General features: G+C 37.3%; 1 protein-coding gene across 2 annotated transcripts in view; it reads right to left on the bottom strand.

The window, feature by feature from the left end:
* The window catches only part of GLIS3 (GLIS family zinc finger 3), a 151,568-nt gene that overhangs the window by 37,242 nt on the left and 87,102 nt on the right, over positions 1-27,224 (bottom strand). Inside the window, exons 6-7 of one of the 2 annotated variants that reach the window (XM_026675733.2) lie at positions 6,826-6,987; positions 2,747-2,857 (exon numbers count right to left, since the gene is read on the bottom strand). In XM_026675733.2, coding sequence (XP_026531518.1) covers positions 2,747-2,857; positions 6,826-6,987 — 273 coding nt within the window. The remainder of the gene's footprint in view (positions 1-2,746; positions 2,858-6,825; positions 6,988-27,224) is intronic. The other variant, XM_087957764.1, reaches the window with a different exon arrangement.

Raw genomic sequence — 27,224 nt, 5'->3', positions numbered from 1 at the left:
CCCAGGGGCCATAGTTTGAGGACCCCTGATTTAGTGCAATATAAAAAATGCAAATAATTTTTCTGCGGACTACCACAATTTTCTCAGGACCACTAGTTGGTGACCGCTGATTTAGCCCATAGGATCAACTGTTGCCCAAAAGCATTCCTCAAATCAAGTGGAGGAGCGTTGGCCATCTCCTCTGGAATTTGGTTCCACATCAAGAAAGTGCCTTTATTGTTAAGAATCTGCATTAACTTAAGGCCACTTTTGTACAACCTGTACTTTGATGACAGAAAACAACAGCGTGTTGGCTTCATTATGCATGTCACTCCTTCCGGTAATTATAAAATGCTATCTTTCTCAAACTTTTCAAGTTCTTTGCAACACAATTTCACTAGTTTGACTGTCATCCATCCATGGCAGTATAAGACTGGGACACTCAGGCCTTCTCCCACCCTCGGTCATGAAAGCTCAATGGGAGACTTTGGACCAGTCATTCTCTCTCCACTCTCAACAAAATAAAGGAAGATCCCCATACAAACAAATCACCTTGAACTCCTTTAGGAAATGAAAGGTATTCATCTAAACCAGGGGTGTCCAACCTTGGTAACGTTAAGCCTGGAGGACTTCAACTCCCAGAATTCCCCAGCCAGCTTTGCTGGCTGGGGAATTCTGGGAGTTGAAGTCCTCCAGGCTTAACGTTACCAAGGTTGGACACCCCTGATCTAAACAATGACTCTAATAGTAATGCCATTGTTGGGGGCCATTTTTTTTTTTGGTCTTCTACAGACCTGGATTTAGCTTGCAGGTTATCTTGCACAAGATCAGTTAGAATCAGTTTCACTTGAGAAGGACGCAGTTATTTGTAGTTCATGCCACAAGTTGCATTCTTTAGTGCAACATCACAATGCACTAGAAAAGAGACTGCAGTGCCAATGTTTTTAATCAGACCGACAGACATAGACATGCTGTTGATCAAGGAAAAATCAATTGCTGACCATCCTTTGAATAAGCCTGTATCCTATTTACAGCATCTATTTTTTCTTATAATTTCTAATTATAAAACTGGAGTAAATATTTCACACTACTGAAAATGCTCTTAGATGCATCCATGGGGAAGAGACATTACCTGCAAACACAAAATTCATTAGCTTTTCTATAATCTCCTTGAATATGGTATGCGCTCATTGTACTAGTTGCAGCTATTCATGATATGTAGAGTTCATTCTACATTTCTACTAAAGGCTCAACTGAATTCCCAGAAGGAAAAGCAAAATGCTATAATGATTCACTAGGATACTGGCAATATCAGCGTAACCACATGCTGACACAATTTCTGGAAATCATCTGTACGGGAATCTATAGCCATGTTTATCATTAAGGACTTGCCAAGATTTCCTGAAGTAAGAACATGGGTTTTGGCATATATCATTGAATTTCTAATATGTTCGAGGCATTTTGAAGGACAAGCTATATCTTAAAGAGAGGAAAATAATGCCATTTTATGGGCAAAGGGAAGGTTAAGAAAGCGGATTAGAGGCAGTCAAGCAGGATAAATTAAACAAATCCATGACTAACTGGGTGTAACAGCAAAGGATCTCATTCTGTTCAGCTGAATGGCTCCCTAGGGCTGAATCTATTACTTCTCTGAGCTTTTTATCACCTTGGAATTTTTATGGTTTTGATGAATTCTCATTTTTGTAAAAAAAAAAATTTTTTTTTTCATTAAGTCTACTTTTTTTCTTTAATTAAAGACATAAATAACTTGAATTCTGACTTTCATTATTCCTTTCATTATTATACAAGGAAATATTTCAAAGAATGTATCACAAAGTAAATGTCACTTTTTAAGATGTAAGTATACTGTAACTTATTAATATTACACATTATAATGTCAATATATTTCACACTCTTTTGATCACTAACACGAATACTTTTTTCTTTTTGCTCAGCAAATATATTCTGAATGCCAGCTGAAAGATTAAAAGAATGCAAAAGCAAAACAAGAATGAAGGCACAGTATCATAAATAATTGAAGTTAAGCTGAGTCTTCTATCCCATCCCATTTCATTTTTTGGTAGATTGAGAGGCTACAGAATAGTAAAAAACTAACATGAGCCTCTAAGGAAAACAATATGCAATATACAGAGCAGAACCACATGTCTAAAGCAATAATAAATAACTATTTAGACATAAGGGATGCATTGTTTTACAGTCGTAGAATAGAATTGGAAGCGGATGTTGAAGAGGTTTGTCACGGATTTCTTTTGAAATGAAATGGTATGATGGAATCTGATGTGGCAAAAACAATTGCCTAATTCATGGAGTCTGCCAATGTCTGTTCAAATATTGACTCAAAAATTATATATATATCTTTAGGAAAGATGAGTACAACAATTATAGATAGGGGGAAAAGAACAAGAAGGTATGTATTTGAGGAAATAGTGTACAAGGTATTATTTATATATATATATATATTTACACACAGTGAGACATATACATATAGTAGGAAAAGTTATAAATGGACAATGGCAGATTTTAGGGGGGAAGATTAATTGTAAAATGATGCTACAGTTTGCCAGATGCAACATACTATTGCATGCAGCCTAGAAACTATTCTGCTAGAATGTAAGTTTTCTATTCATCATTATCAGTGTGCAAATGAAAACTGTTTTCTGTTGATGGCTGTGTTATTACAGGTGCTTTTCATATGACATTAAGAACTGCACATGATTCACTTGGCAGAGAAGTCTATGAAGGTTACCTTTTTTCTGGCTTGCAAATCTTTAGAAGAATGGGCCTTTACATGTTTTCTTAGAGAACTTGGATCTGTATATCGTTTGGTACAGCCAGGAATCTGACAAGCATAAGGTTTCTAAAAAATGAAAAGAAATAACAAGTCACAAGTTAAGGCTGTACATTCTGAAATGGCAATACTGCAAATATCATTCATACAACCAGAAAAAGAAAGACCATGAAGATTCTGACACAGAAAAAGATAGCTGGCATGAAAGAGAATGAACATTTTTAATTTTATGTTATATTTCTAATGTTATATTCCTTCTCATTCTATATCTTATGTATGGATGGTTTAAACAAGGTAAGAAATTGGCAGCCTACCTTAGATACCAATTAAGCTGCAGTAATGTTATAAATGTTCATGCTCAAGTATAATTATGAGTCCACATGCTGATATACCAGCTCAATTAAAAACTTTTAGCCACATGTTCCTTCACTGTGAAAAAGTCACAGCTCTAACATTACACATGCTGATTAATCTCTTGGAATGAGTCTCCAAAAATAGATTGTATAGCTATACGTGTAGCTAAATTTTGCACCAACTGAAAAATGTTCCAAATTCCAAAGGTTTTGCTCCTGAAGATTTACAAGAGGCCTACAGAATATGGGACAATTGGAAGTGCTCAACTTTTGAGACATGGTTTCTTAGTAGAATCATCATGCTTGCATGTTGGGGAAATGCATGAGAAAATTTTTTGAGCCAGCCTATGAAGTAGTATTTATAAATAAACAAAGTTCAGTATGGTTGAGTAAGGATAAACCTACAGTGCCATGTGCCAATGGAATAAATATGCCATCAGTGAAAAAAGGCAGAGGCAGAAAGGACTTATTTTACATTCAGCAGGGTCTTTAGTTCTGGTCAAAAAGCAGTTGTCAGAATGGTTGCCTCATTGGCAACCGCCAACAGTACGACTGAAATTTGACCTGTTTTATGGGAGTCATGTGCAATGCATATAAAAGCTAGGTGGAGTTTCAATTGCACTATGGCATTCATCATTTTAGTTTTTATAATTATACCCTGTGGACATGCATTTTACATATTGATCAAATAAATTCTCTCCCATCTCTACTTGTACTTACAATTATGCATCCCTCATATAAAACTTTAGTTTAGTCAGAAAATATATTTCTTTAGAAGTTCAGGTAAAGAAGTTGTAGTAAAGTCCCAGACATAGAGATACAGAGGAAACCTGCTTCAGAAAGAGAGAATGAAGGGGATAGGTTAGTCTGGGATATGGCAGAAGAAAAAGAAAAAGAAGCACAAATGCTACATGCTAATAAAGCTTAAATATATTAAAAGCTGTGGAACAATTTTTCAGAAAGTATACAAAACATTTTTTTTAAATATCCATGCACTAATTAAAACACGATGGCTATAAATAATCCCTGGGAGAAAAAATGAAAAAGTCAACATTTCTTATTTTTTATTTGTTTTTTAAGAACATACTCCATTTTAGGGTTTAATTTCTAAGAGTTGTTTCTATCATCCCAATTATCTTAATAGGTAACGTTCTCTGTATCCTTGGTTTACAATGTTGTTTAGGGTTTTTCCCCCCTGTGTATCAGACACTTCCTGCTGATTTTTAGGTCTGATGCACATACTCAAGACAACATACATGCCTCATAACGTAATTTATAGAATATATGTTCTTCCTTCAATCTTTTTTTTTTTACTGAAATATTTGCAGTATTACTTTCGCAAAGATATATTTTATAGCTTTTGCAAAAAGCAGCACTAGCAAAATCACAGCCAGCTCTAATTCAGATACCCAATGTTATGGTTCCCAAATGAAAATTTCAATACTAATGCAAATGTGCTCCCTGCTGTATATCTAATAGATATAGCATGAAGCAACTTACTCAGGTAAGTCTTGACATGAAATATATACCTCAAAAATAAGATTTAACCAAAAGGGGGGGCATGTTATGATTCGGTGTATCTGAAATAATTTTGAGGATTTCAAAATCTAACATACATCTCTCTCTCTCTCAATGTTTCCCTGTATACTCTTGTATTATAGAAATTTCCAAATATTTTGAGTATACATGAGCTGTATGAAATTATTCTAAGTACTGCTTTGTAAAGTCCTTAAAACAATCCTCCAATCTTTCTGCTTGAAGTGTTGATGTGTCGTAACCTAATAAAGGTTCTCTACAGTTGCTCTGGGGGTCTCCTGACATCATTTGAGCTAGTTTAGTCTAGCATTTAAGGTGCCAGCTTAGAAAGTGGGAGACTATGAGTTCAAGTCCCGGCTTAGCCATGAAAGGCAGCTGGATGCATTGGGCCAGTTACTCTCTCTCAATCCAACTAACTTCATGGAGTTGTTGTGGAAAAAATAGAGAAAGAAGTATTGGATATATTCAGCACCTTGGGTTGTTTGTAATAAATAAAGATAGGATTCAAACAAACAAATAAATATGTATGCTTAAAGGGAAGACCATGTTCAGGACTATTTCCATTTTGCTTCAGGAATAATCTCAACAAAATTGTCTTTTTGAGGTTCACATTTTAGGTGTCACATTTAGGTTCAAATGCCATTAGGAGTATCTTTATGACAGCATCAAGCTATCTATAGGACACAGTGATCAATGTTTCAAGGGTTGGGTTCAGAAGGGTACTTCAGTTGTTTCATGAACTATATGCCTGCAATTGCCCATTTATATTTTCCATATACGACTGGTTTCTGGGGCATACCTGGTAATATAAGCATGAGCTCATGTTATCTGGGAATGCTTTGTTATATAGAATGACCTGAAAGAAGTGAGTTGAATAATCTTCCCTATTATTTAAATTCTGTTGGCATTTCAATATTTTTATTTTTGAATCAGCCTCTGATTCTTTGCAACTAAACTTCTTTATTGTCCATTCTCTTTTGTTAAGGCCTATTTTTAATGTCCAAATTAAACCTTGCTATAATTTATATTTACAAAGTGGTTTAAATTACTCACAGGTTGTTATTTTTGTTTTTATTGTTCATGTATATGCTATCCATTTTTAGTGTTACTCTGTTGGAAAGAGAGAAATTGATTTTTTAAAAATAGAAATATAAAATATTAGTACACCTCATTCATTTTATTCGAGTCTGTGCAAGTCTGACAGAAAGAAGGATCCTGAATTATATTAAGTTATATAATTCATATTTACCAGAAAAATATTGGAATACCAGTTTGAGTCCTAAGCTTTCAAGTACTTCTATTATTATGTAGCGTTTAGTACTATCTTTCCCCTAAACATGAGGGCATACTTTATCTTCCATATCAGGATCCATGGTCTTCACTATCAGTTTTGTACCACTTCTGGCATGGTAAGTATGAGAGGAAGCACTATATCATATTTATGTATTTAATAAATATAGTATATTGTAGCCTTTTTTAAAAATTCAGATCTACTCCTCGTTTTCTGCATATCTCTTTAGACAATCAAATAATGCCCTATGCAGGGCTTTGAAGCAGCCATGAATTTTTAGGAGTATCTGGATGCCCTAATGCAGTCTTTTTCACCTGGGGCTCCATGTACCCAAGACTTCTGTGAGAAATTGTGAGGGATTCTGCAAGAGGTCGTGGTGGAAAAAAACTTTTATGTTTAATGTATATGAGTGGCAAATACAATGTTTTTATGCAAGGATTTCCTATGACCTGAAAATTATTTCAAGAGTTCCTTAAGTGGGGGAGAGGATGAGAAAGGCTACTGTAACATGATATATGGAAAGCTTTGTTTGTAGGCTGATGGATTTGTGAAAGGGAAATGGTTGAGAGGACTGGACACCATTGCCCTATATCACAACAAAACTAACCTTAAAGTATAAAAACACTGTATACATTAAGCACCCTGAGCCTCTTAGATTTACAAAAGAAAGGCTTATGACAATGATCTCTTTTCTTATAAGAACTGAATTTCAAAACAACCTGAATAGCATGTGCAAACACCCTTCTATAGGCGGTTCCATTATAAGCCCCCATTTTATGTGCACTTAATGAACAATATGTCTGCAAGACATCAGTCAGGATAGCAAAATATTATCTAAAATCACATTCTTCCCTTACAGTGTCCAGGTGCGTCCTCTGATGCTTGGCTCGATCGCTGGAATTACTGAATGCTTTATGACAGCCTTGATGCTGGCAAAGGTAAGGTTTTTCTCCAGTGTGGCTCCTTAAATGAATCTTCAGGTTTTCTAGTCTAGAAAAGGCCTTCTTGCAGCCATCAAACTGGGAAACAAAATAAAATTTCTAAGATTGAAGGAAGAGAATTTTCTTCTCTTTGCACACAAGTTACCTACAGTATGTATTCATGTTAACTGTTTAAAAGTTTGTTTTTAGCCATTGCAGATGTTCAATTAATGTATGTCATAAAGAGAAGCCCGGCCATGTCTACTGTCCTGGCTTCTGTACATTAATGTGTTCATTAATATTTCTGAAAAAAGCATATATAAATACTTCAAATGTGCATGATCACTCCTAATTTCTCTATCTACAACGTGAGGCTTATAGTGTTGGGTTTTCAGATAAATTCTTAGAATCAGTTTCAGATGTGGTCAAACAATACAGAAAGTCATTAACAATACAATTATATATCTTTTTTCAGAAGTAAGTCCCATTAAGTTAATTAGGATTTACTCTTAGATAATTCAACCAATTTATATATCTGTGCATATATAACTATTACATACTGCAGCATAGGATACAATTGTGATCCTAAAAATGAGGCAAAATAGAAATTAATATAGCCTGATTTTTTGTATGAGTAAGATAATGATTTAGCACCCATATATCTGCCTAAAAATTAGTTTTATACATTGACGGAGCACTTAATACTAGGAATTTCTTTCCTGTGTAGAACAAAACATTTCTCACTTTGTCCTTCCCCTCAATGCTGAATATTTTTTGGAGTAGGTTCTTTCCCACAAGCATCTGCTACTAAATCTATAACATGGGGTATTGGAGTATTTTCAGAAATATCATAACAGAGAAAAAGATTAGAATAATGCTTTCTGAACATAACATGAATAGTTTCATTTGCTAAATTAGTTTAAACTAAACTTAAGCTTAGTTTGCTTATTCCTTATAGAGCTATAACTAGATGAAGAAACAAGAAACGTGTTTTCTTCAGTCACATTTTCAAACTGAAACGTTAATAACGTGAGTTATTAGATATAGATTTGAAGATCAAGAAATAACTTTTTCTGCAATTCATCATTTTAATACATGGTCAACTTTTTGCTGTATTTAAGACTTTGGAGAGAAGTAAACCCGAGCCATCTAACTTTATGGAAGTACTGACATATAAAAACAACAACAACAATAATATAATAATAAATTTTTACACAGTACATCAAGAAATTGCAGCTTCCTGCAATAACACTAGCAGAACTACAAAAAACTGCGCTATTGAGAACTTTGTATATTTTAAGAAAATACTCGGTCAATATCTAGGATGCTGGCAGCAACCTGTATCAACCATCAGTGCCAGTTAATAATATTTGTGATACATTTTTAAATGTTCAATTAACTGAGTTTCATGTTTAATGCAATGGTGGGATTCAAATTTTACTACCGGTTCTGTGGGTGTGGCTATGTGGTCATGTGACTGTGGGGGGTCAAAAGACAGAAACTCACGTTCTGGAGCAGAGGGGTTGACTAGATCAGTGGTCGCCAACTGGTGGGTCGCGGCCCACTGGTGGGCCATGAGAAAATTTTGGTGGGCCACAGAGAAATCTCACCCCCAGAGCACCTCCACAAAGCAATTAATCCAGGCTGTGCAGGAACACAAGGCTGCACCGCCCACATTGCCCGCGGGAACTCTCCCCGCCCACTCACTCCTTACCCAATAAGCTTGCCTGCTAAAATTGGTATTTTTCCTTTTTCCAACCATCATCTGTTCTCTGTGCCGGGAGATTTAGATTAGCTAGGAAGCAGGAAATGGTTGGATTTCTTGCTTTCTAGCTTGTCTTTTGATCTTCGGCTCAGCACAGCCGAACCTCCCTTAGGACTGAAGGTTTGCTTGCAACCAAATTCATTGCAGACTCATGGCAAGCAAATTTGAGAGACTGAGCTAGCCGATGGCAGATAGATAGATCACTGAATGATTCTGTGAGTAACTCAATCTGCCTGCTTTGCCTGATTTTGGGTAAAAGTTGCTCTTTTTTAATAAAAAATTCAATATTTATATAAATATTTATAATATTTACATACAAGCCATGCCCAGCCAGTCACATGACCACCAAGCCACACCCACAAATTAGGCCATGCCAACAGAACCGGTGTGGTCCCTGGGATCTAAAATTATGAGTTTGGTGGTACCTAAGGTCCAAAAGATTGGCGACCCCTGGACTAGATGACCTCCAGGTACATTCCAGCCCTGGACTGCTGTGCTGTTTCAAAGCATCCTCTGAAGCTGCATCTAGTGCAGGGTCTTCAAATTTGACAGCTTTAAGATTTGTGGACTTCAACTCCCAGAATTCCTCCTCTAGTCATGTTAGCTTAGGAATTCTGGGAGTTGAAGTCCACAAGTCTTAAACTTGCCAAGTTTGAAGACCCTTGGTCTAGTGGCAAAGTTTGTGGTCCTTTCTTCCTTTCCTTTTTCCCTCCCTCCATTTCTTTCTTTTTCTTTCTCATTCTTTCTCCCCTCCCTCCCTTTTTTTCTTTTTTCTTTCTCATTCTTTCTCCCCCTTTTTCACTTTTTTTCTTTTGCAGCACCCCACGTGCCCCATTTTTGGCCTAGTGGGCCTCAGGGAAGCCTCCTGGGAGCAAAAACTGGGTGCGGGGGGCCCGTGTTAGCACCCCCATGCCGTTTTTTGCCTAGTGGGCCTCAGGGAAGCCTCCTGGGAGCAAAAACTGGGTGCGGGGGACCCGTGTTAGCACCCCCATGCCATTTTTGGCCTAGTGGGCCTCAGGGAAGCCTCCTGGGAGCAAAAACGGAGCACGGAGGGCACGCAGCACCCTCTGCACTGCATTTTTGGTCTAGTGGACCTCAGGGAAGCACTGGAAAAAGATGCATTTTGAAGCAATGGGGGGGGGGGAATCAGCTGTGCTGCACGATTTAGATTAGCTAGAAAGCAAGAAATCCGACAATTTCCTGCTTTCTAGCTAATCTAAATCATGTGGCACAGCTCATGGTCGCCCAGCTAATAGTCGGAAATACCAGTTTGACTGAACCATTAGCATTTTTTACTACTGGTTTGGCTGCACTGGTAGCAATTTTTCTACTACTGGTTCAGCTGAACCAAGCCAAATCAGTAGAATACCACCACTGGTTTAATGAATATAATAATAATAATAATAATAATAATAATAATAATAATAATAATAATAATAATAATAATAATAATAATAACAACCCTTATCAACCATCAGCGCCAGTCAATGATAGTTGTGATACATTTTCAGTTGACTGAGTTTCATGTGTAATAATAAATAATATTCATTGTCATCAAAATGTTTTCCTAATTATTATATTGTATTTGGTATTGTATTTTCAAATTGAAGCTGTAATCTAATTCATAAAGGCAATTGTTGGACTACTACATTTATTGTTCTTGTCAGTAAGAGTCAAATGGTGTGAAAAATATATTTAAATGTAGAACTGTGAGTTACTATGTTAATTTAATCTGAAAAATCTTGCACATATAAAGGAGCTACGCAAACAACTATATGTTCATAATAAAATCAATGTGATTTTTGTTTTGTTTTTCTGTTGGATTGCTGCAGGCTTTCAGAAACCTCCCATTTCAATTAAACTCAGATAGTACTTCATTTAGAAAAAAATCAATCTGTTCTCTAAATGCCTTGTCCTAACTAAGAGGAAATATAATTTATTTGTATTGTGCACAATGTTTTATTCTGAGTCATTCCTTTCTTACCAAATGCTGCTGCAGAGGATTCCGTTTGTAGTAGTTGACCCCATAAGTAACAAGTATAATGCTGCTCATGTAATAATTTAACTTGTGCATTTAAAACTTTATCCACTGCTTCATCAAAATAATCAAAATACTGTTTAGATTCATCTGTTATATTCATCTAATAGCAATATCATAATTTTGAGCTACTCATGTTTTTAAAGAGAAATCCTGAAAATGAAGGGAGACATTTTAATGATAAAGCAAATCTACTGAGTTTTAAACATTCTGTGTACATTATATTTAAATACAAGATACTGTATAATTCCCTACCAGTCTAAAATTCATTCTCAGTAGAATGTCTTAAACATAAGTATTATCCTCAAAGTGCTGGCTGGACAATCTCAATCATGATAGATAGGATTTGAATTAATTAAAGTTGAAATCGTTATGAATATTTACCAGGAAAAAGATAGAGTTTAACTTCAGATAAGGACATTTTGTTAGGTTTTTATCTCTGTAATTGCACTCATGAGCTAATGTACCTTAGGGAAAAAACTTCCTTTCAGAACAATTATATTTACATCTCATTTTGCAAAATTTAAAGAGAATTGTCCAGATTATACATCATTTGCACTAGATGAGCCTGCATAAATTATACATACATACAAAGACACACATATATTTCATGTTTCTAGATTGCCCCTCTCCCTCAAGGAGGGACTCTGGGTGATGTACAGAATAATCAACATATAAAACAGCATATATCCTGGCTTGTGAAAACAATTATCGAATTAACCTGTTTTGGAAACAGGGCCTCAATGAAACTGCAAATAAAGTCTTTATTGATTAGCTGTTGTTTCTGTGAAGATGATATTATAGCAAATTTCTTGGAAATGAAAGCTGCTAATAATTTCAAATTCACGTGGAGCAATCAAAAGGAAAAGAGGAAATTAGCCTTATAGCAAACATTTTATTAGGAAAAATTAGCATTGTATTTTTTTCCTATTCTGCTACCTTGTTTTTGGTCTCATTTTTATTTAGAGTTAATATTATTGTCATAAGCTTCTAATGATATCCACTTGATGATAACATGCTACTCCAAAGGCTTATTACGTTCAACATTCAACATTTCATGCAGATACTCAACCTAACACAGGAATAAATCTCACCGATCTCAAGGGGTTTGGAGTAAGCTCTTTTGCATATCTAGTCTTAACTGTTGTTCAATCACTTCTGAGTGTTTGTGAACTTGACAAACAGTATTAAGCCAGGATAGTCTATCAGTAACTGCTTCTTTGATCTCATGGTTGTGTTAAGCTGATGCTTGTGTCATCAGTGTAGCGATTACATCTAGCCTCCTTGTCTTCTTTTGATCTCGTTTTGATTGCCTTTGATTTTTCCAAGCATGTGGGAAATGGTTCTTGCTTTTTTATTATATGTTCAAAGTCCTAAAGCTTTAGCTTTAGCTTCATTGTCAGTGCTTCATTGATCAGTCTGGTTTTACTTCATCTAATATTATGTGTCCTATTTGCACTCCAAAGTATTCTCAGCAATTTTCTCCACAATCACAATTCATAGGGCAGCCTGCCCTTTAAAAAAAAAGTCTTACTGATGAAACAGTTTTCACAACTCTGTAACATAATAGTTCTATAAAGCCCTACAAAGCATGGGACCAGTCTATTTATTGAATCAGTTTCACCCTATGACAGGAGCCTGTCACATTTGATAAGGCAAGGAAGGTATGCTGTAGACCCCATCAGTCAAAAACTGTCAACTGGCAGGCTCTAAGGAAGACAGCTTTTTCTGTAATCCCCTCTTCTGTTGCTTTCTAATATTATACTTATTTTTCAAACTATTCTTCTTTTTTTTGGTTGTTTTTTCAAATCTTACACTTTTCGTTCTCTTTCCCCCCTTTCCTTTTTTCCCCCCACATAAAATTACTTGATCATTAAAGATGGCTTCTTCTTTGTCCCAATCTTCTTGTTCTGCAAGCGTTTCTCGTTATTTCTCATAATTCCAGATCTCCATTTCTAAGAGTTGAAATATGAAGCTAAAAGAACCTCTCCCTTCTTCTGCATCTTCTTTGTACTTTTTAAGTTCCATTTTCAGTTCTTCTAAAAGTGATGCCACTTTAAACACTTTTAAACAACCACCCAATTGATTTTAGTCATTTAAATGCAATAACCAAAAATCCAGAGATCACCAAGTAATCCAAATAATCCCAAGCTGTTTCTTCTTGCTTCTTTTTTCAACTTTCTCTTCCTGGGGTTCTACTATTTTGTTGCCAAGTTTCAGTTAAAATGTATTTTTTAGGAATCTTGTTGAGGTTTTAGTTCGAGGCAGTCTCCTCCATTTTTCCAGATCCTGTCCTTTTATTCTTTTTCTCTCATTTCCTGCTTTTAAAAGCTTTTAAGTATCCAGAAATCTTTATTATCCCTTTGACATTATATTTTCAGCTTAAATGCCTGTTGATGTCAAAGTGGATTTTTTTTTCAATTTCTTGCTTAAGTCTCTTAGCTGTCAGTATATGGAAGGAAAGAGAAAAAACAAAGCCAAATCCTTTCCCTTCCCTCTCTCCTTTGCTGCTTCAAAATCTTCTTTGGGAACAATGTCATTTTTTAAAAATAAATTTTATTGGTTTTTAAAAACAAACATAAACAAAGCATAAAAACATCAAACTATCTTCCATAGGTGTACATACAGTGTGCCGGTTGGTTTACAAATTGTTTTGTGCTTCCATTTCGTAGTCTTCAATTACAATTACATTGCATATGATCTCATATTGTCAATCAAAAATTAAATACCTTAGTATCATTATTAATCAATCATTTGACTATACTTTTATTCATTCATGTTTTACAGGATAGTCATAATTTACTTAGTTTATTTTATAACAGTTCATATTATCATCCCAAATCTATCCTAAAATCATTTTGTAGATATAATAAGAAAAAAGTACATCTTTATATATTTATTATTTTCTAAAAGTCTACGTATTTCATTACTGTATTTTATTGTCTAACCATTGATAGAAAAGATCCCAAATTTTATAAAATTGTTTATCCTCTTGTTCTCTAATTTCAAATGTCAATCTACTCATTTCAGCACATTCCAATATTTTCTTAATGATTTCCTCCTGTGATGGTATTTTCTCATTTTTCCAGTTTTTAGCAAATACAATCCTAGCCGCTGTTAATACATTTACAATCAGGTATTTCAAGTCTTTACTATATATTTCAGGTAAAATTCCCAATAAAAATATCTCTGGTTTCAAATCTATATGTTTTTTGGTCATTTTTTTCCAACCACATGTGGATTTTAGTTCAGTATTTTTTAGCATCCACACAAGTCCACCACATATGGTAATATGAGCCAGGTGTCTGATGACATTTCCAACATTTTTTGGATTTATTCTTGAACATTCTTGCTATTCTTGTCGGGGGAAAATGCCACCTGTAAAACATCTTATACAAATTTTCTTTATATGCTGTTGACATTGTCATTTTATAATTTTGAGACCACAATTTTTGCCATTTCTCTAAATCGATCCCATATCCAAAATTCTTCCCCCAAGCAATCATAGTTTCTTTAACTTGTTCTTCTTCTACTTTAATTTCTAATAAATATCCATACAATTTTTTAATCACCTTTTCATCAGTACCTGTCAAAATCTTATCTAAGTCAATCAGTTTATCATAGAAACCTTCTGTTTTAGAATCTTTATCATACCTTGAATGTATTTGCGCATATGAAAACCAATTCATCTTTATACCTTGTTCCTCTAGTTTTTGTATAGATTTAAGTTCACCCTTTTCATTCAATATTTCACCATTTCTAACTGTTTGTTCCTTTTTGTATATTATAGGATAAGAAAATGCTTCAATAGTCGATAACCAGACTGGAATTTTCAAATAACATTGTCTTTTAATCTTCTCCCAGTTTAACCACAGAGACTCCCGTGTATAATGTCTTCTAAAATACCCCTGTGTTTTAGTTCCTTTATACCATAAAAAGGCATGCCACCCCAACAACAGATCATGTCCTTCTAATGTCAACAATCTAGTATTTCTTAGTGTTATCCATTCCTTAACCCACATCAGATTTGTAGCTTGGTAATACAACTCCCAATTAGGCAAACCAAATCCTCCTCTAATTCTAGCATCTTGCAAAAGTTTTAACTTTATTCTCGCTTTCTTACCTTGCCATATATATTTCAACACAATTTTATTTAAATCTTCAAAGTAGTCTTTTCCGATCCTAATTGGAATTATTTGAAACAAATATAAGATTCTGGGTAATATATTCATCTTGATTGTTGATATTCTCCCTATTAGTGACAGTTGTAAATTTTCCCATTTCGCCAAATCTAACGATATCTGCTGTTTAAGTTTGATATAATTATTCTCTTTTAATGTACTGCATCTTGCTGTCAAATATATCCCCAAGTACTTAATCTTATTCATGACCTGAATTTTCAATAGGTCTGCCAGTTCTTCCTTTTGTCTTAATAGCATATTCTTTGTCAAGATCTTTGTCTTATCTTTATTTATTTTCAAACCAGCCACCTTTCCATATGTCTCTTATCTTTTCTATCAATTTTGATGCTGTTTCTAAAGGGTCTTCTAAGATGAAAACCAGATCATTTGCAAATGCTTGCAGCTTAAATTCTTCCTTTTTGATTTTCATTCCTTTTATATTCTTTTCATCTCTAATATTTCTGTTTAGCACTTCCAAAGTTAACACAAACAACAAAGGTGATAGTGGGCACCCTTGTCTTGTTCCTTTTCTTATATTAATAGAGTCTATCAGTTCTCCCTCTATCATTACCTTTGCCGTTTGCTTATAATATATAGCTTCTATTGCTTGAATAAATTTTCTAGCAAAACCCATCTGTTCCAACAGTAATAACATGAATCGCCAATTCACATTATCAAATGCCTTCTGTGCATCTAGAAATATCAGAGCCATTTGTTTTTCAGGATGTGCCTCGTAGTATTCCAAGGTGTCCAAGATTACTCTCATATTGTTTTTAATTTGTCTCTTTGGGAGAAATCCATTTTGATCAGGATGGATAACATTATTTAAATATTTTTAAGTCTTTCTGCCAATATTGAAGCAAAGATTTTATAATCTGCATTTAGTAGAGAAATGGGTCTATAGTTCTGGAATCTTTTGGAAGATTTGGAATCTAAGATAGAATTCTGATCTATCCATCTCCCATCTCAACATACCACTTTTATCTTGTTCAACCACCGTTAATCTATTATCAATATCTCCAATCTTCTTGTCTCTTTGTTTATCTTCTTCAATTTTTTGGAATCTCTCATCATACTTCAACATCATTTGTTGGATGTTCACTACTTTTTCATCGGTTTTCTCTGTTCTTTGTTCAATGTTCTCTGTTCTTTGTTCAATGTTCTCTATTCTCTTTTCAATATTCTCTGATCTTGCTTGAATATTTTGAATTCCTTGGTGGAGAGGAAGAAGTTGAAGTTGAAGAACCAGGAGCTGTAAATTTCCTACTCATTTTAAGCAATTCAAAATCTTCAGGTTCTTCTAAACCTTAATCCAATTGTGAAGTAACCAATTATAGTTCAAAATAAAAATAGTAGAAAAAAGAAGCCCAATAATAATAAAAAAAAGAAAAAAGAAGGGAGGACAAAATCTCTTCAGGTTCTTGTATACCTTAATCCAATCAATAGTTAGATGAAAAAAAGGCTTAAGAAAAAAAAAGAAAAAAAAAAGAGGAAAAGGAAAAATTCTTCAGGTTCTTCAACACCTTAATCCAATTGAAAGGTCTCAAATAGAAAAAAGTGCATAAGAATAAACCAGAAAGGTAGACGAAAAAACAAAAATACCAGGAAAGGGAAAAAAAAGGCTTTTAAGGCTTTCCCTTTAAAATAAAAAGCAAACGTAGAGATTGGACTTCCAAAGAAAAAAAGAAAAACAAAGACAAGCTCCAACAAAGCCAAAACCCCCCAAAAAAGATAAAAAGAAATACAATAAAGCTGGTGAGGAGGGATAGCACAACTTAGAAAAAGTAAAAAGGGCACACTGCACTTTGTTTAATTATCCAAGGCTCTTATTATAGCTCTCTTCTCCAAAGACTTATCACCTTTTTCCCCCTACGTTTCAACACCAGACTCCAGCTGTTGATAGAAACCCAGAAGAGCACCTGCAATAATACTCTCCCATGCTCTTCCCTCTATCTTATCAAATAGCAATGTCCTTGAAAAAGAGTCTCAGTTCTTTCTTTCTCAGCTTTGTCTGGTCACAAGGAAATAGAATATTTTCAAGCCTCTAGTTGGCAGTGTTACAAAGTTTCTTTGCTCTCACTTTCCCCCTCCTTTTCCGAGCAGAATATAATAAGAATTAATAAAAAAAAGAAAAAGATATTTTAAAAAAATGAAATAACTAAAGGGAGCTTCTAGCCTAAAATATCACAAAATCAAAAAGGAGAAGAAAAAAATAGATATAAACGAAAAACCAATCCAGTTTCAAAATACAAGATCATATATAGAAAATCCAGCAATGAAAAAAACATTATTTTGGGGGAAAAAAACATTATTTTGACATTCCTGTTTAAAATCGCCGCTTAATCACTTCTGTCAAAACTTTTACAGATTCTTTCTTTTCCTTTGGGTGTCCTTTCAGATCTTAGAATAAAAAAAAAAAAGTTCTCACCAAACCAGCACACACTCTCTTTCTGTTCTCTTCCGTTTCGGAGCTGTCCCAACTTCAGCTGTAATGGCTGCCTCTTTGCCGCTGGCAAGAAGAGCTTCTCCTGGATCTACCAGGGATTTTGCGGTATCCCTGGGATCAACAGGATGCGCTCTTCACTTTCACCATCTCTTCGGGACGGTTTAGATCCGATAGGACCATCCAGGAGCAAAGATATCAGCAGCGGTCTCAGACCTCCAAGATCGCATGCCGTATCGTCGCGACGCCAGAATGTCCGCCCTCCACAATGTCATTTTTAAAAATAGTTTAAATTCCAGGGTACCTTGCGTTGTTGCTTTTGCAGTTTAACCCGGTCAACCAAGACTTTCTCTTCTTATGTTCCTTCTGCACATTCTTTTCCGGCCAAGTTCTTCTTTGAGGTGGCCATTTCTGACCACTGCTGCAACCGCCTTCAGGAAAGGGAGTAATGGCTAGCTGAGGAGGAGAGATGCGGCTCTCCTCAACCCTGCTGGCAGTCTCCCCCCTCTTCACCACCTCTACGGGGTGGCTTAGCCCCGAAGCCAGCCAGCTCGGGGCGCTCCGGCGGCGAGCACAGATTGAAACCGCGCATGATCGCGGTTTCGGTCTGTCAGCGAAGAAAATCAAATCGGAAGTCAGACTTGCAAAATTCTATTGTACTCACACTCATTGAAAATAGCTTACTTCCATATATTTTCTGGTTGCTTTGGACTTAAGATATGCTTTCCCTTTGTCACTTTGGTAATGGATCTTGCCTATATCACTCAAACTCATCTTCTTTACTCTCTACAATAATACTATCCCTCAGAACAAGTAAAATTAGCTATATCTGTGCTGGGAGGATTAGATAGTCTTAGAGAAGTTTGGCTTTATGCTATTTTATTTATTATTTTTTTGATTTATATAGCCACCCATCTCACATAAATAACTGTAAGCAACTGATAATAAAAGATAAAATTCCTAATATAAAAGTAAAAACACATAGGACCCAAACAGCATAAAAACAACCATCAGCAAATCCAAGAGAGGAACTCCAGCACAGTCTCAGACATAAAGGTCTGAGTTCCTTCAGGGACTTATGAAAAGCTAGCAGGGTTGGGGCTCAAAAGCAATGGAAGCCAATGAGGATTGAAAGCAATGGTGTTCCATGTGCCAAGTAACCCATGGCATTGACTGCCTGCAACACTGCATTCCGCACCAGCTGAAGCTTCCAAATACTCCACAAGGGCAACACCATGTATTGTATTATAATAGTCCAATAAAGTATTGTGTACAAACATAAGTATCTTGACTTTGTCTTGGTAGTTAGTGAGCTACCAATGAAAGTTGACAGTTGTCTGTGCAGTTCTCAAAATACAACATTCACCATGTACAATGCCATATCCAGAGCCACATACAATCCCCTAAACATCTTTAAGACTCATAACTAACAATCACATTCTTTAAGGATATTGTGGTATCTGATGTCATGTAGGTACCTAAATCATACAATTTGTCTGATGATGTTAATCATGTTATGATACACATATCATCATTTCCTGTCCCCCTTGAATGTTCTTATTGAAAAGCCTGTCATAATTGTTACAATCTGCACTATTTTGGTGAACTTCATTTTAATCTGCAGTCCTGTGCACATTTAAATTTTTGTATCATGAAAAGCAATAGGAATTGCTTGTAGATAGATAGTCAGGCAGAGTGCATTATATTTAAAAACTATTATTGTTTAGAAAAAAAGCAAAAAGGAAAAATAGCAATTTTTCCTTTTTGATCACTTAATAACACAGCCTTTTAAAAAGAGCTAAAATATATTACAATCTCTATAAACATGCACTTTACGACCAAAAGCATCATTTGCCTAATGAAAGAGACAGTCCTTAAAATAAATGGTTATGTTTTAATGTCTTCAATATGTTTAGATAAATTAATATTGATTTTAATTACAACTTGAGGAGTTCTTACTAAAATGAAACATTGGTTTTAGTGTAATTGGCTGTTATTTATTCTCAGTGACATTGGTTTTAAATGACTGGCATAGAAAATCAGAGTGCAAACAGATAGAAATATCACCTCTAAAATGAAATCTGTCTATTCAGACAGGAGAAATTAAAGACTGGCTTAGAAACTTCACTACATAAATTAGCAACCAAGTACATTCTGGTGCTTTTATATTTCTGCAAAGTGTAGATAAAAAATAAAAACAGATACGCCAAGTAATAGATTTGAACTTTACATGAGCAGGGACATTTGATTTATAGAGGAGAAAATTAATGAAAATGGCATAGGTTATAGTACTATGATTATCTTGTTAATAATATAACCTCTGTTTCTTCATTCAAGTCCATTCCTCTAAGTCTATCTATCTCAGCTTATGCAACCAAACCATGTCCTATGTAGGACTGCTCTTAGCTGAAATGCCATGAATTTACAGGAGGAAAGAACATCTAGATTCTTTAATGGGACCTATGGAAAGGTGTGTTTAGATTGACCAGTTTATGAAAAGGAGGAAAGCAGTGCATTAACATTGGAGGATTATGGGAGTATTGCCCAACGTACAAGAAACTAGTCTTCATCTTATTACATAAAAATGCACAATAGGCAGATTGAGCCTGTTGAGAGTTATAAGAGAAAATAAGACAGGTAGAGAAATTTAACTAGGAGTGAGGTAGGTTACAGCTGTATGGTAATCTGCTTCAATGATAAAATTATATTCTTATTTACCACAAAACTCATTTGAAGTTATTCTGTTCTGATCTATTCCTTGACTGTTTAAAATGTTTTGTTTTTAATATTACACATAAAACTATGCTCTGGCCTTAGGAAGAAAATAGAAAGGGAAAGTAGGCGCTCAGTGAATACAAATTCTGCAATGTCTCTTAAAGTTTAAGAGGTATAACAAAAGCAGTTCACTTTGGTGCAAATCAGAGGTGGTATTCAGCAGGTTCTGACCAGTTCTGGAGAACCGGTAGCGGAAATTTTGAGTAGTTCGGAGAACCGGCAAATACCACCTCTGACTGAAGATTTTACAGTATCCTTCCCCTGCCACGCCCACCAAGCCACACCCACCAAGCCACGCCCACAGAACCGGTAGTAAAAAAAAATGAATCCCACCACTGGTACAAATTGATAAGCAAATTCTTAGATAAGGGATTATATTTTCTCCAAGATTACCAGCAGTAATTGGGAACCAGTAAGAGAATATGAGCTATTTTTCAAGATGATTTTTAATATAAGCATTAAAAAAGAACATTATTTTCCATTTTAATTTAATTTAAATTTTTACTGACAAAGCATATGCCTAAAAACTGAAACAATTCACAGTAAAAAAATAAGGCAAGTGTGTGGAAAATTAGGAAAAAAGAAAAAAGGCATTTAAATGAATGAATGAATCCACCAATAGCATAATACAATTAATTTTGAAATTTAAAATTTTGTAATTTCCCATTATTTTTACAGAATTAATATTATGGCATTATACAAATTATTACAATTTAATTTTCAAGCAATGAATTAAAGCTAGATAATGCAGAATCTTATTGTCCAATCGTACCTCAAAGCTAGTTCAAATACAGAAAGGGCGTTGGTACTTACCTGATACTCTCGTTCTCTGTGAGCTGTGAAGAGCATCCAGAAGTGGGAGGTGCTTCAGTCTCTTCTGGAAAGGCTGGCCTTAAAACTCCGGGACGCTCCTCCTCCTCCACGGGACACCTCCCCAGCGTCCCCCAGTTTTGCGAAGACTGTGCCAAAGTCCAGAACTCATCACCTAATCTGGATCCCTGACTGGAACGGAACCCCACCAGATGGAAAGAAATGGGTGGGGCTGGATGCTCTTCACAGCTCACAGAGAACGGGTGTATCAGGTAAGTACCAACGCCCTTTCTCCCATGAGCTGTTCAGAGCATCCAGAAGTGGGACATACCAAAGCTTAGCCTGTCCTTAGGGAGGGACTCCGTCTGGATCGAAATCCACTCCTAAACTCTGTGGACCCTCTGCAGGACTCTTCTGCCAAATGAAGCGTCCGCTGAGGCATAGACATCAATTTTATAATTTCTGACAAAGGGAGATGGTGAAGCCCAAGTTGCCGCTCTGCAAATTTCGTCTATGGAAGCCCATGTGGCCCATGCTGCTGATGTTGCCGCACTCCTTGTTGAGTGGGCTGTAATGCCCTTAGGAACTGAGATGGACTGGCATTCGTAACTTTTAGCTATGGTGGCTCTCAACCATCTACCGATGGTCGTCGATGCCACCTTTTGTCCTAAAGTGGATGGGTTGAAGGATAGGAATAGAGCCTCAGATTTTCGAAATGCCGCTGTGCAGTCTAGATAGATGCTTAAGGCCCTTCGAACGTCAAGTCGATGCCATTGATGCTCCAGTCTATGAGATGGTTTCGGACAAAAATTTGGAAGCACCAACTCCTGCGCTCTGGAAGGCTGAATTTGGAAGGCTGAATTTACTTTAGGAGTGAACGATGGATCCAATCGGAGAATCACTCTGTCCGCATGAAACACGCACAGGTCCTTTCTCATTGACAATGCTGCCAATTCGGAAATCCTCCTTGCTGATGTGATTGCAATTAGGAAGGCCACCTTATATGTCAGGAATGTGAGACTAGCGGTTCTTAAAGGCTCGAACGGGCCAGTTGTAAGTGCGGTTAACACCTTGTTGAGGTCCCAGGTGGGATAGCGGTGAATTACAGGAGGTCGTAAGTTTGCAACACCCTTAAGAAAGCTGTGGACATGTGGATGGTGCGCTATGGAACGGAGGTCACCCCAGGCTATCACTGAGGCTAAAGCCGCCACCTGTCTGCATAAAGTATTTGGAGATAGGCCCTTGGTCAACCCCCCCTGTAAAAAGTCCAATAATTGTCCTATTGATGGGGCAGTTGGGTCGATCTTAGACCCCTGGCACCAGCGACAGAAAGCGGACCACGTGGCCTCGTATATACGATTTGTTGAGGACCGTCTGGATGCTTGAATGGTGGCACAATGGAAATACAAGAAATCAGTTTCCCTAACAGTTGAGATAGCTCTGCCAGGGAAACCCTCTTTAAGGCTCTGATCTCTCTGGACAAAGACTGGATACTGTTTAACCTGTCCTGAGAGAGAAAGACCTTGCCCTCCACGGTATCTATCACTGCCCCTAAATGAACTAACCTAGTTGAGGGGATCAAATGGCTTTTATCCCAATTTATGGAAAAGCCATGACCCTGAAGGGTCTCCACAGTAATCTTGGTATCCAACTTTGCTTGATGTCTGGAAGAGGACAAAATTAAAATATCATCCAGATAACATTGTAAGCGAATAGATTTGATCCTGAGTGAGGCAGCCAAAGCTGCTAGGACCTTGGTAAAAGTCCTAGGGGCCGAAGCCAGACCGAATGGTAGGGCGATATATTCGTAGTGCCGATCACAATAGCAAAATCTAAGATATTTGTAGTGAGCAGGTCTAATTGGTATATGTAGATAAGCCTCTGTGAGATCTATAGAGGTCAGGACATCGTTCTCTCTGATGCTGAGCAGAATGGACTGGAGAGTAGTCATCTTGAATTTTCGATAAACCAATGATCTGTTCAGACGTTTGATGTCCAGAATTGCCCTCCAGCCCCCTGAACTCTTTGGGAACACAAACAATAGAGAGTAACAGCCTTGATGGGACCTCTGTAATGGCCCGAATATGTAGAAGATGATTGATAGCCTCCTGCATCAACACCCTCTTAATGGGGTCCATGGACCTAAGGCTCGTAATGAAAAAGTTCGGGGGGGAGGATTGAAACTCTAGCGCCAAACCAAACCTAATAGTGTGCTTGACCCACGCATCAGAGTTGGAGCTGTTCCATTGATCAGCAAACAATTTTAGCCGCCCTCCAATGGGAACTGTTGTCAAGGACTCACTTGGGGCGACTAAAAAATCGGCCTCCGGTGCCTCTGTGGTTTCTTCTGTTTTGGCCTCCCCGCTGACCTCTATCGGAAGATTCAGACCTATCCTGTCTAAAACTGGGCCTGTAGCCTGATGTTCTCTGAGATCTGGGAATGTATGGGCCTTGATAGTAGGGCCGAAAGGAACCCCTTCGAAACGACTGGGGCGTTCTGTTTTCAGACCTCCGAAAAAGAGGGGGAAGCACTTTTTTCTTGTTTCTATTCTCTATAAGGAAGGGCTCCAAGACACTGCCAAATAATTTATCCCCCGATATTGGAGCTGATGCCAACTTGCATTTATGCTTGGTATCCGCCTGCCAATGCCTGAGCCATAGCAGTCTCCGTGCTGATACATGAGATGCTATGGCTCTAGATGAGAATTTGACTGCATTAAATGAGGCGTCGGTGGAGAATTCTGCTGCTGCAATAATTTTAGCTATGTCCTGGTGGGCTCTGACATTTGATGGCGGCAATATATCCCTCAAGTGGAAGAGCCATCGTAGGGAGGACCGTGTAAAAAAGGACACAGCTGTAGCTGCCCTAATGGCCCAGGCATCAGAAACGTGCACCCTACGGAGTGCCAACTCTGCTCTCTTTTCTTCCGGTCTCAGGGCTTCCTCGGCCTCGTTGGGAAAGGTTGAAGAAGAGGCCAGTGCCACAATGGGCTCATCTACCTCCGGCGTTTTGAGAAAATTTGAAAACTCTGGTGCCAAATTATAATATCGTTTATCGTACCCTGTTGGGGCTGGGTATGATGCTGCTGATGCCCATTAATTTTGTACTAATTCAGCAAACATACAAGGGACAGGAATAGTTTCCGCCTCATTAGCCGGTTGTGAGAATATTAGATCCTTGGATTCGTCCTGAGACCCTGTTGACAATGGATGAGGGTTTGATTTGCCTAGTTTAGTGGTGTTCTTTGCCTTGAACAGTAAGGATTTAAAGAGGTGCGGGCAAAAAAGGCCAGAAAAGGTAGGTTGGTCCAGAATGAAGCCTTCGTCGTCCGACATTCCCCGTTCTAGTGGGTCAGCCTCTGACAACCCCAAGTCCAGCTGATGGATCGACCCCACCTCCATGGGAACATCCTGATCCTCAAATTCCACCTCCTCCCGAAGACCCTGGGCTGGTATGTTAGGAATATTGGGGAATACCTGAGTTTGATGTTGTCCCATATGCGCAAAGGATCGAGCAGACAGGGATCCCGCATCCGAAGTGGCCAAGAAGTGTCTGGTCCTGATGGATTGCTGAACTCCAGCCACAATGCCCCTTTGAATCGCCATCTCCATCCATTGCCTCATTTCGATGGGAATAGTCTCAGGTAATCCCTGTCTTAGGCTGGCGACCGTAGGGGTGAAGGTTGCCTCTGGGATTAGCCAGGCAGTGCTCATTGGAGGAGATGTGCCTATGGGAGGTTGTCCAGAAACAGCCTGCCTGGGCTGGGTAGATAAGTCCAAGGGCCCCAACAATGGATTTGGGTCCTGATCAGATTGTTGTGTCATAGCCATCTTGTCTGCCTCCCTGGCTCGTTTCTGCAATTGCCTTTCCAAAGCTAGGTGCCGTCTATGGGCATCCTTATCCGCCGCCTTAGAGGCCTTTTTGGGGCCCACTGGCTTATCTCGGGACTTATTTATCTTGGAGCGGAAAGCATTGTCACCTTCCATTGTGGATGACTGATTCTCTTGCCTCTGACTTTAATTTTTAATTATTATTTTTAATTATTATTATTATTGTTATTAATATTTGTACTTTGGGGTGATGCCTTCCCCTGTGGTTGAAAGTAGAACGCTCTTCCAGGAAAGTAAGTGTGTGTGTGTGTGTGTGTGTGTGTGTGTGTGTGTGTGTGTGTGTATATATATATATATATATATATATATATATATATATCCATATACATATGCCTATATCTGTATGTAACACTGTGCATATGGTAAACAGTATCTAAGGGTCCCCAACAAGGGAAACCCCCAAGCGCTCCAAGCGAGAACTTTCTGGATCCCTGGTCTCCAACAAGGGAAACCAGCTATACAGGATCTGGGTGGATTCTTTCCTGTCAAAACAAAACGTCCCGCTGTTTAAAATGGCACTTGTGGCTTCACTCCAAAGAAATGATCCAGAGGCAATTACAAGGAAACTCCTGTTTAATGACTAGCCTGCTTATCCAACGTCAGCCAGACAAGGGAGAGCTAAACCCAGGGAGAATGAAGTGGGAAGGTACTGCCCCGGTCCCCAAAAAGGGAAACCCGTGGGGAATGGCGCCTGTGATATTTAGGCGCGAACTTGAGCCAGCCGTTGAAAAAGGCGGGAAGCCAGAATCTCCGCTGCTAATGTCTGAGAAGTCTAACAAGCCGCTGCTGCTGAGGCTCTAACTTGCAAGTTAAATGCTCCTGTCAGACGAAATGGCAAGGCGAAGTGAGCCGCAGCTGCGAGCGATCCGCTATGATCGCAGAGAAGACGATTGGAAAGTTAGATAAGGTAATTGCCTGAGGCGGTCGCCTCAGGCTGCCCGCGGAGTGGTAGGCTCCGCTAGTTACAAAGAAACTGTTTTTAAACTGATCGAGGCAAGCTAATAGAGGCACAAGCCTGAAAAAAGCCAAATTAAATGGGGAAGATTTTTACAAGCCGAATAACCCAAGAGCAAACCTGAATCAGAAAACTGTTCCAGTCAGGGAGTGCACAACCTCTTACCACGAAGGCTGAGCTAAAACTGGGAGACACTGGGGAGTTGTCCCGTGGAGGAGGAGGAGCGTCCTGGAGTTTTAAGCCCAGCCTTTCCAGAAGAGACTGAAGCACCTCCCACTTCTGGATGCTCTGAACACCTCATGGGAGAACTGATAGATTTCATTTAGTCAGTCTTTAATATCTGATATACACGTATCCTTTTCAGAATATAAAATAAGCTTTATTGCAACAATTCAGGTTCTAAATACTGTTACCCAATCTTTTCCTAAACTAATAAATTCCAAACTTCTTCAATATAATTTAACACTCATTAACGTGCTTAAACTCAATCCCCCCCCCTCCTCCAACTAATAGGAAACTACTTCTGGATAAGTATTTGTAGTAATGTTCATGCACATTTACTACATATTCAACAGTTTAATAATGGCCAACCTATTCAACCTCATTGAGTGTAACACACCCCACAAAGTTGGTTATTAGGGCATATGAAATGTACTTAGCATTTCTTTAAACTTGAAACCACTTATTTTGTAACACTGGATATTACCTATGTTCCAGATTCCTTGAATATTACCCAAGAGTATTTCTGTCATTTAAAAATGTTTTTTAAAGTTTGTTACAATAATATAAATGTAACAAAATACCCAATTATACAATGTATACAATTAAAATATTGTACACATTGTATAAATTGGGATAATTATACAATGTATATAATTATACAATTAAATAGGATAAATAATTTAAATTTTTTTTTAAATATCATTGCCTATTAGCTGATTAAGGATAATTACCCCCTTTTCATATGATTTCCCCCCCCCAAAAGTGCTTTCCCCTCCTAAGTAAGAATAATTTTAAAATCGCAGTTCCTTACAAGATGTAATTTCAGATTTTAATTTCTTTCACAATAAAGCCCAGATAGTCTAATTGCTTTAAGTGCTAAAACTATCAGAACATTCCAATAAGGCCAAGAACCTGGCAAGACTCTGAAGGTACCAAATAATCTCAAATTGAGCCACAATTAAAATAATATAATATCACTATACTAATGCTTTAAAATCAGGAAAATAATCTGGAAGTGTTAAACAAGCAATTACGTAGATCAGATCGATTTAATTATGTCAGCCTATTTTAGAACACTTTTCTAAGATGACTCTATAAATACAATTATAAATATTTCATTAACTCCACCCACATGATTTGTAAACTCAAGTTTTTAGGTCCCAGAAATGTGAGCTGACATCATGGGGAAATGTTCTGTTTCTGGCCATTATATGATGTGTGGGCAAGGAAAAGTTTTTCTAATCACTATCACATTC

Source organism: Notechis scutatus, chromosome 2 (genome assembly GCF_049901735.1).
Source record: "Notechis scutatus isolate UNSWTSFEM ecotype Mainland chromosome 2, rNotScu1.2, whole genome shotgun sequence".
NCBI classification, from domain to species: domain Eukaryota; kingdom Metazoa; phylum Chordata; class Lepidosauria; order Squamata; family Elapidae; genus Notechis; species Notechis scutatus.
The sequence above is the reverse complement of the archived record's forward strand: the minus strand, read 5'-3'. Positions and strand labels throughout refer to the sequence as shown.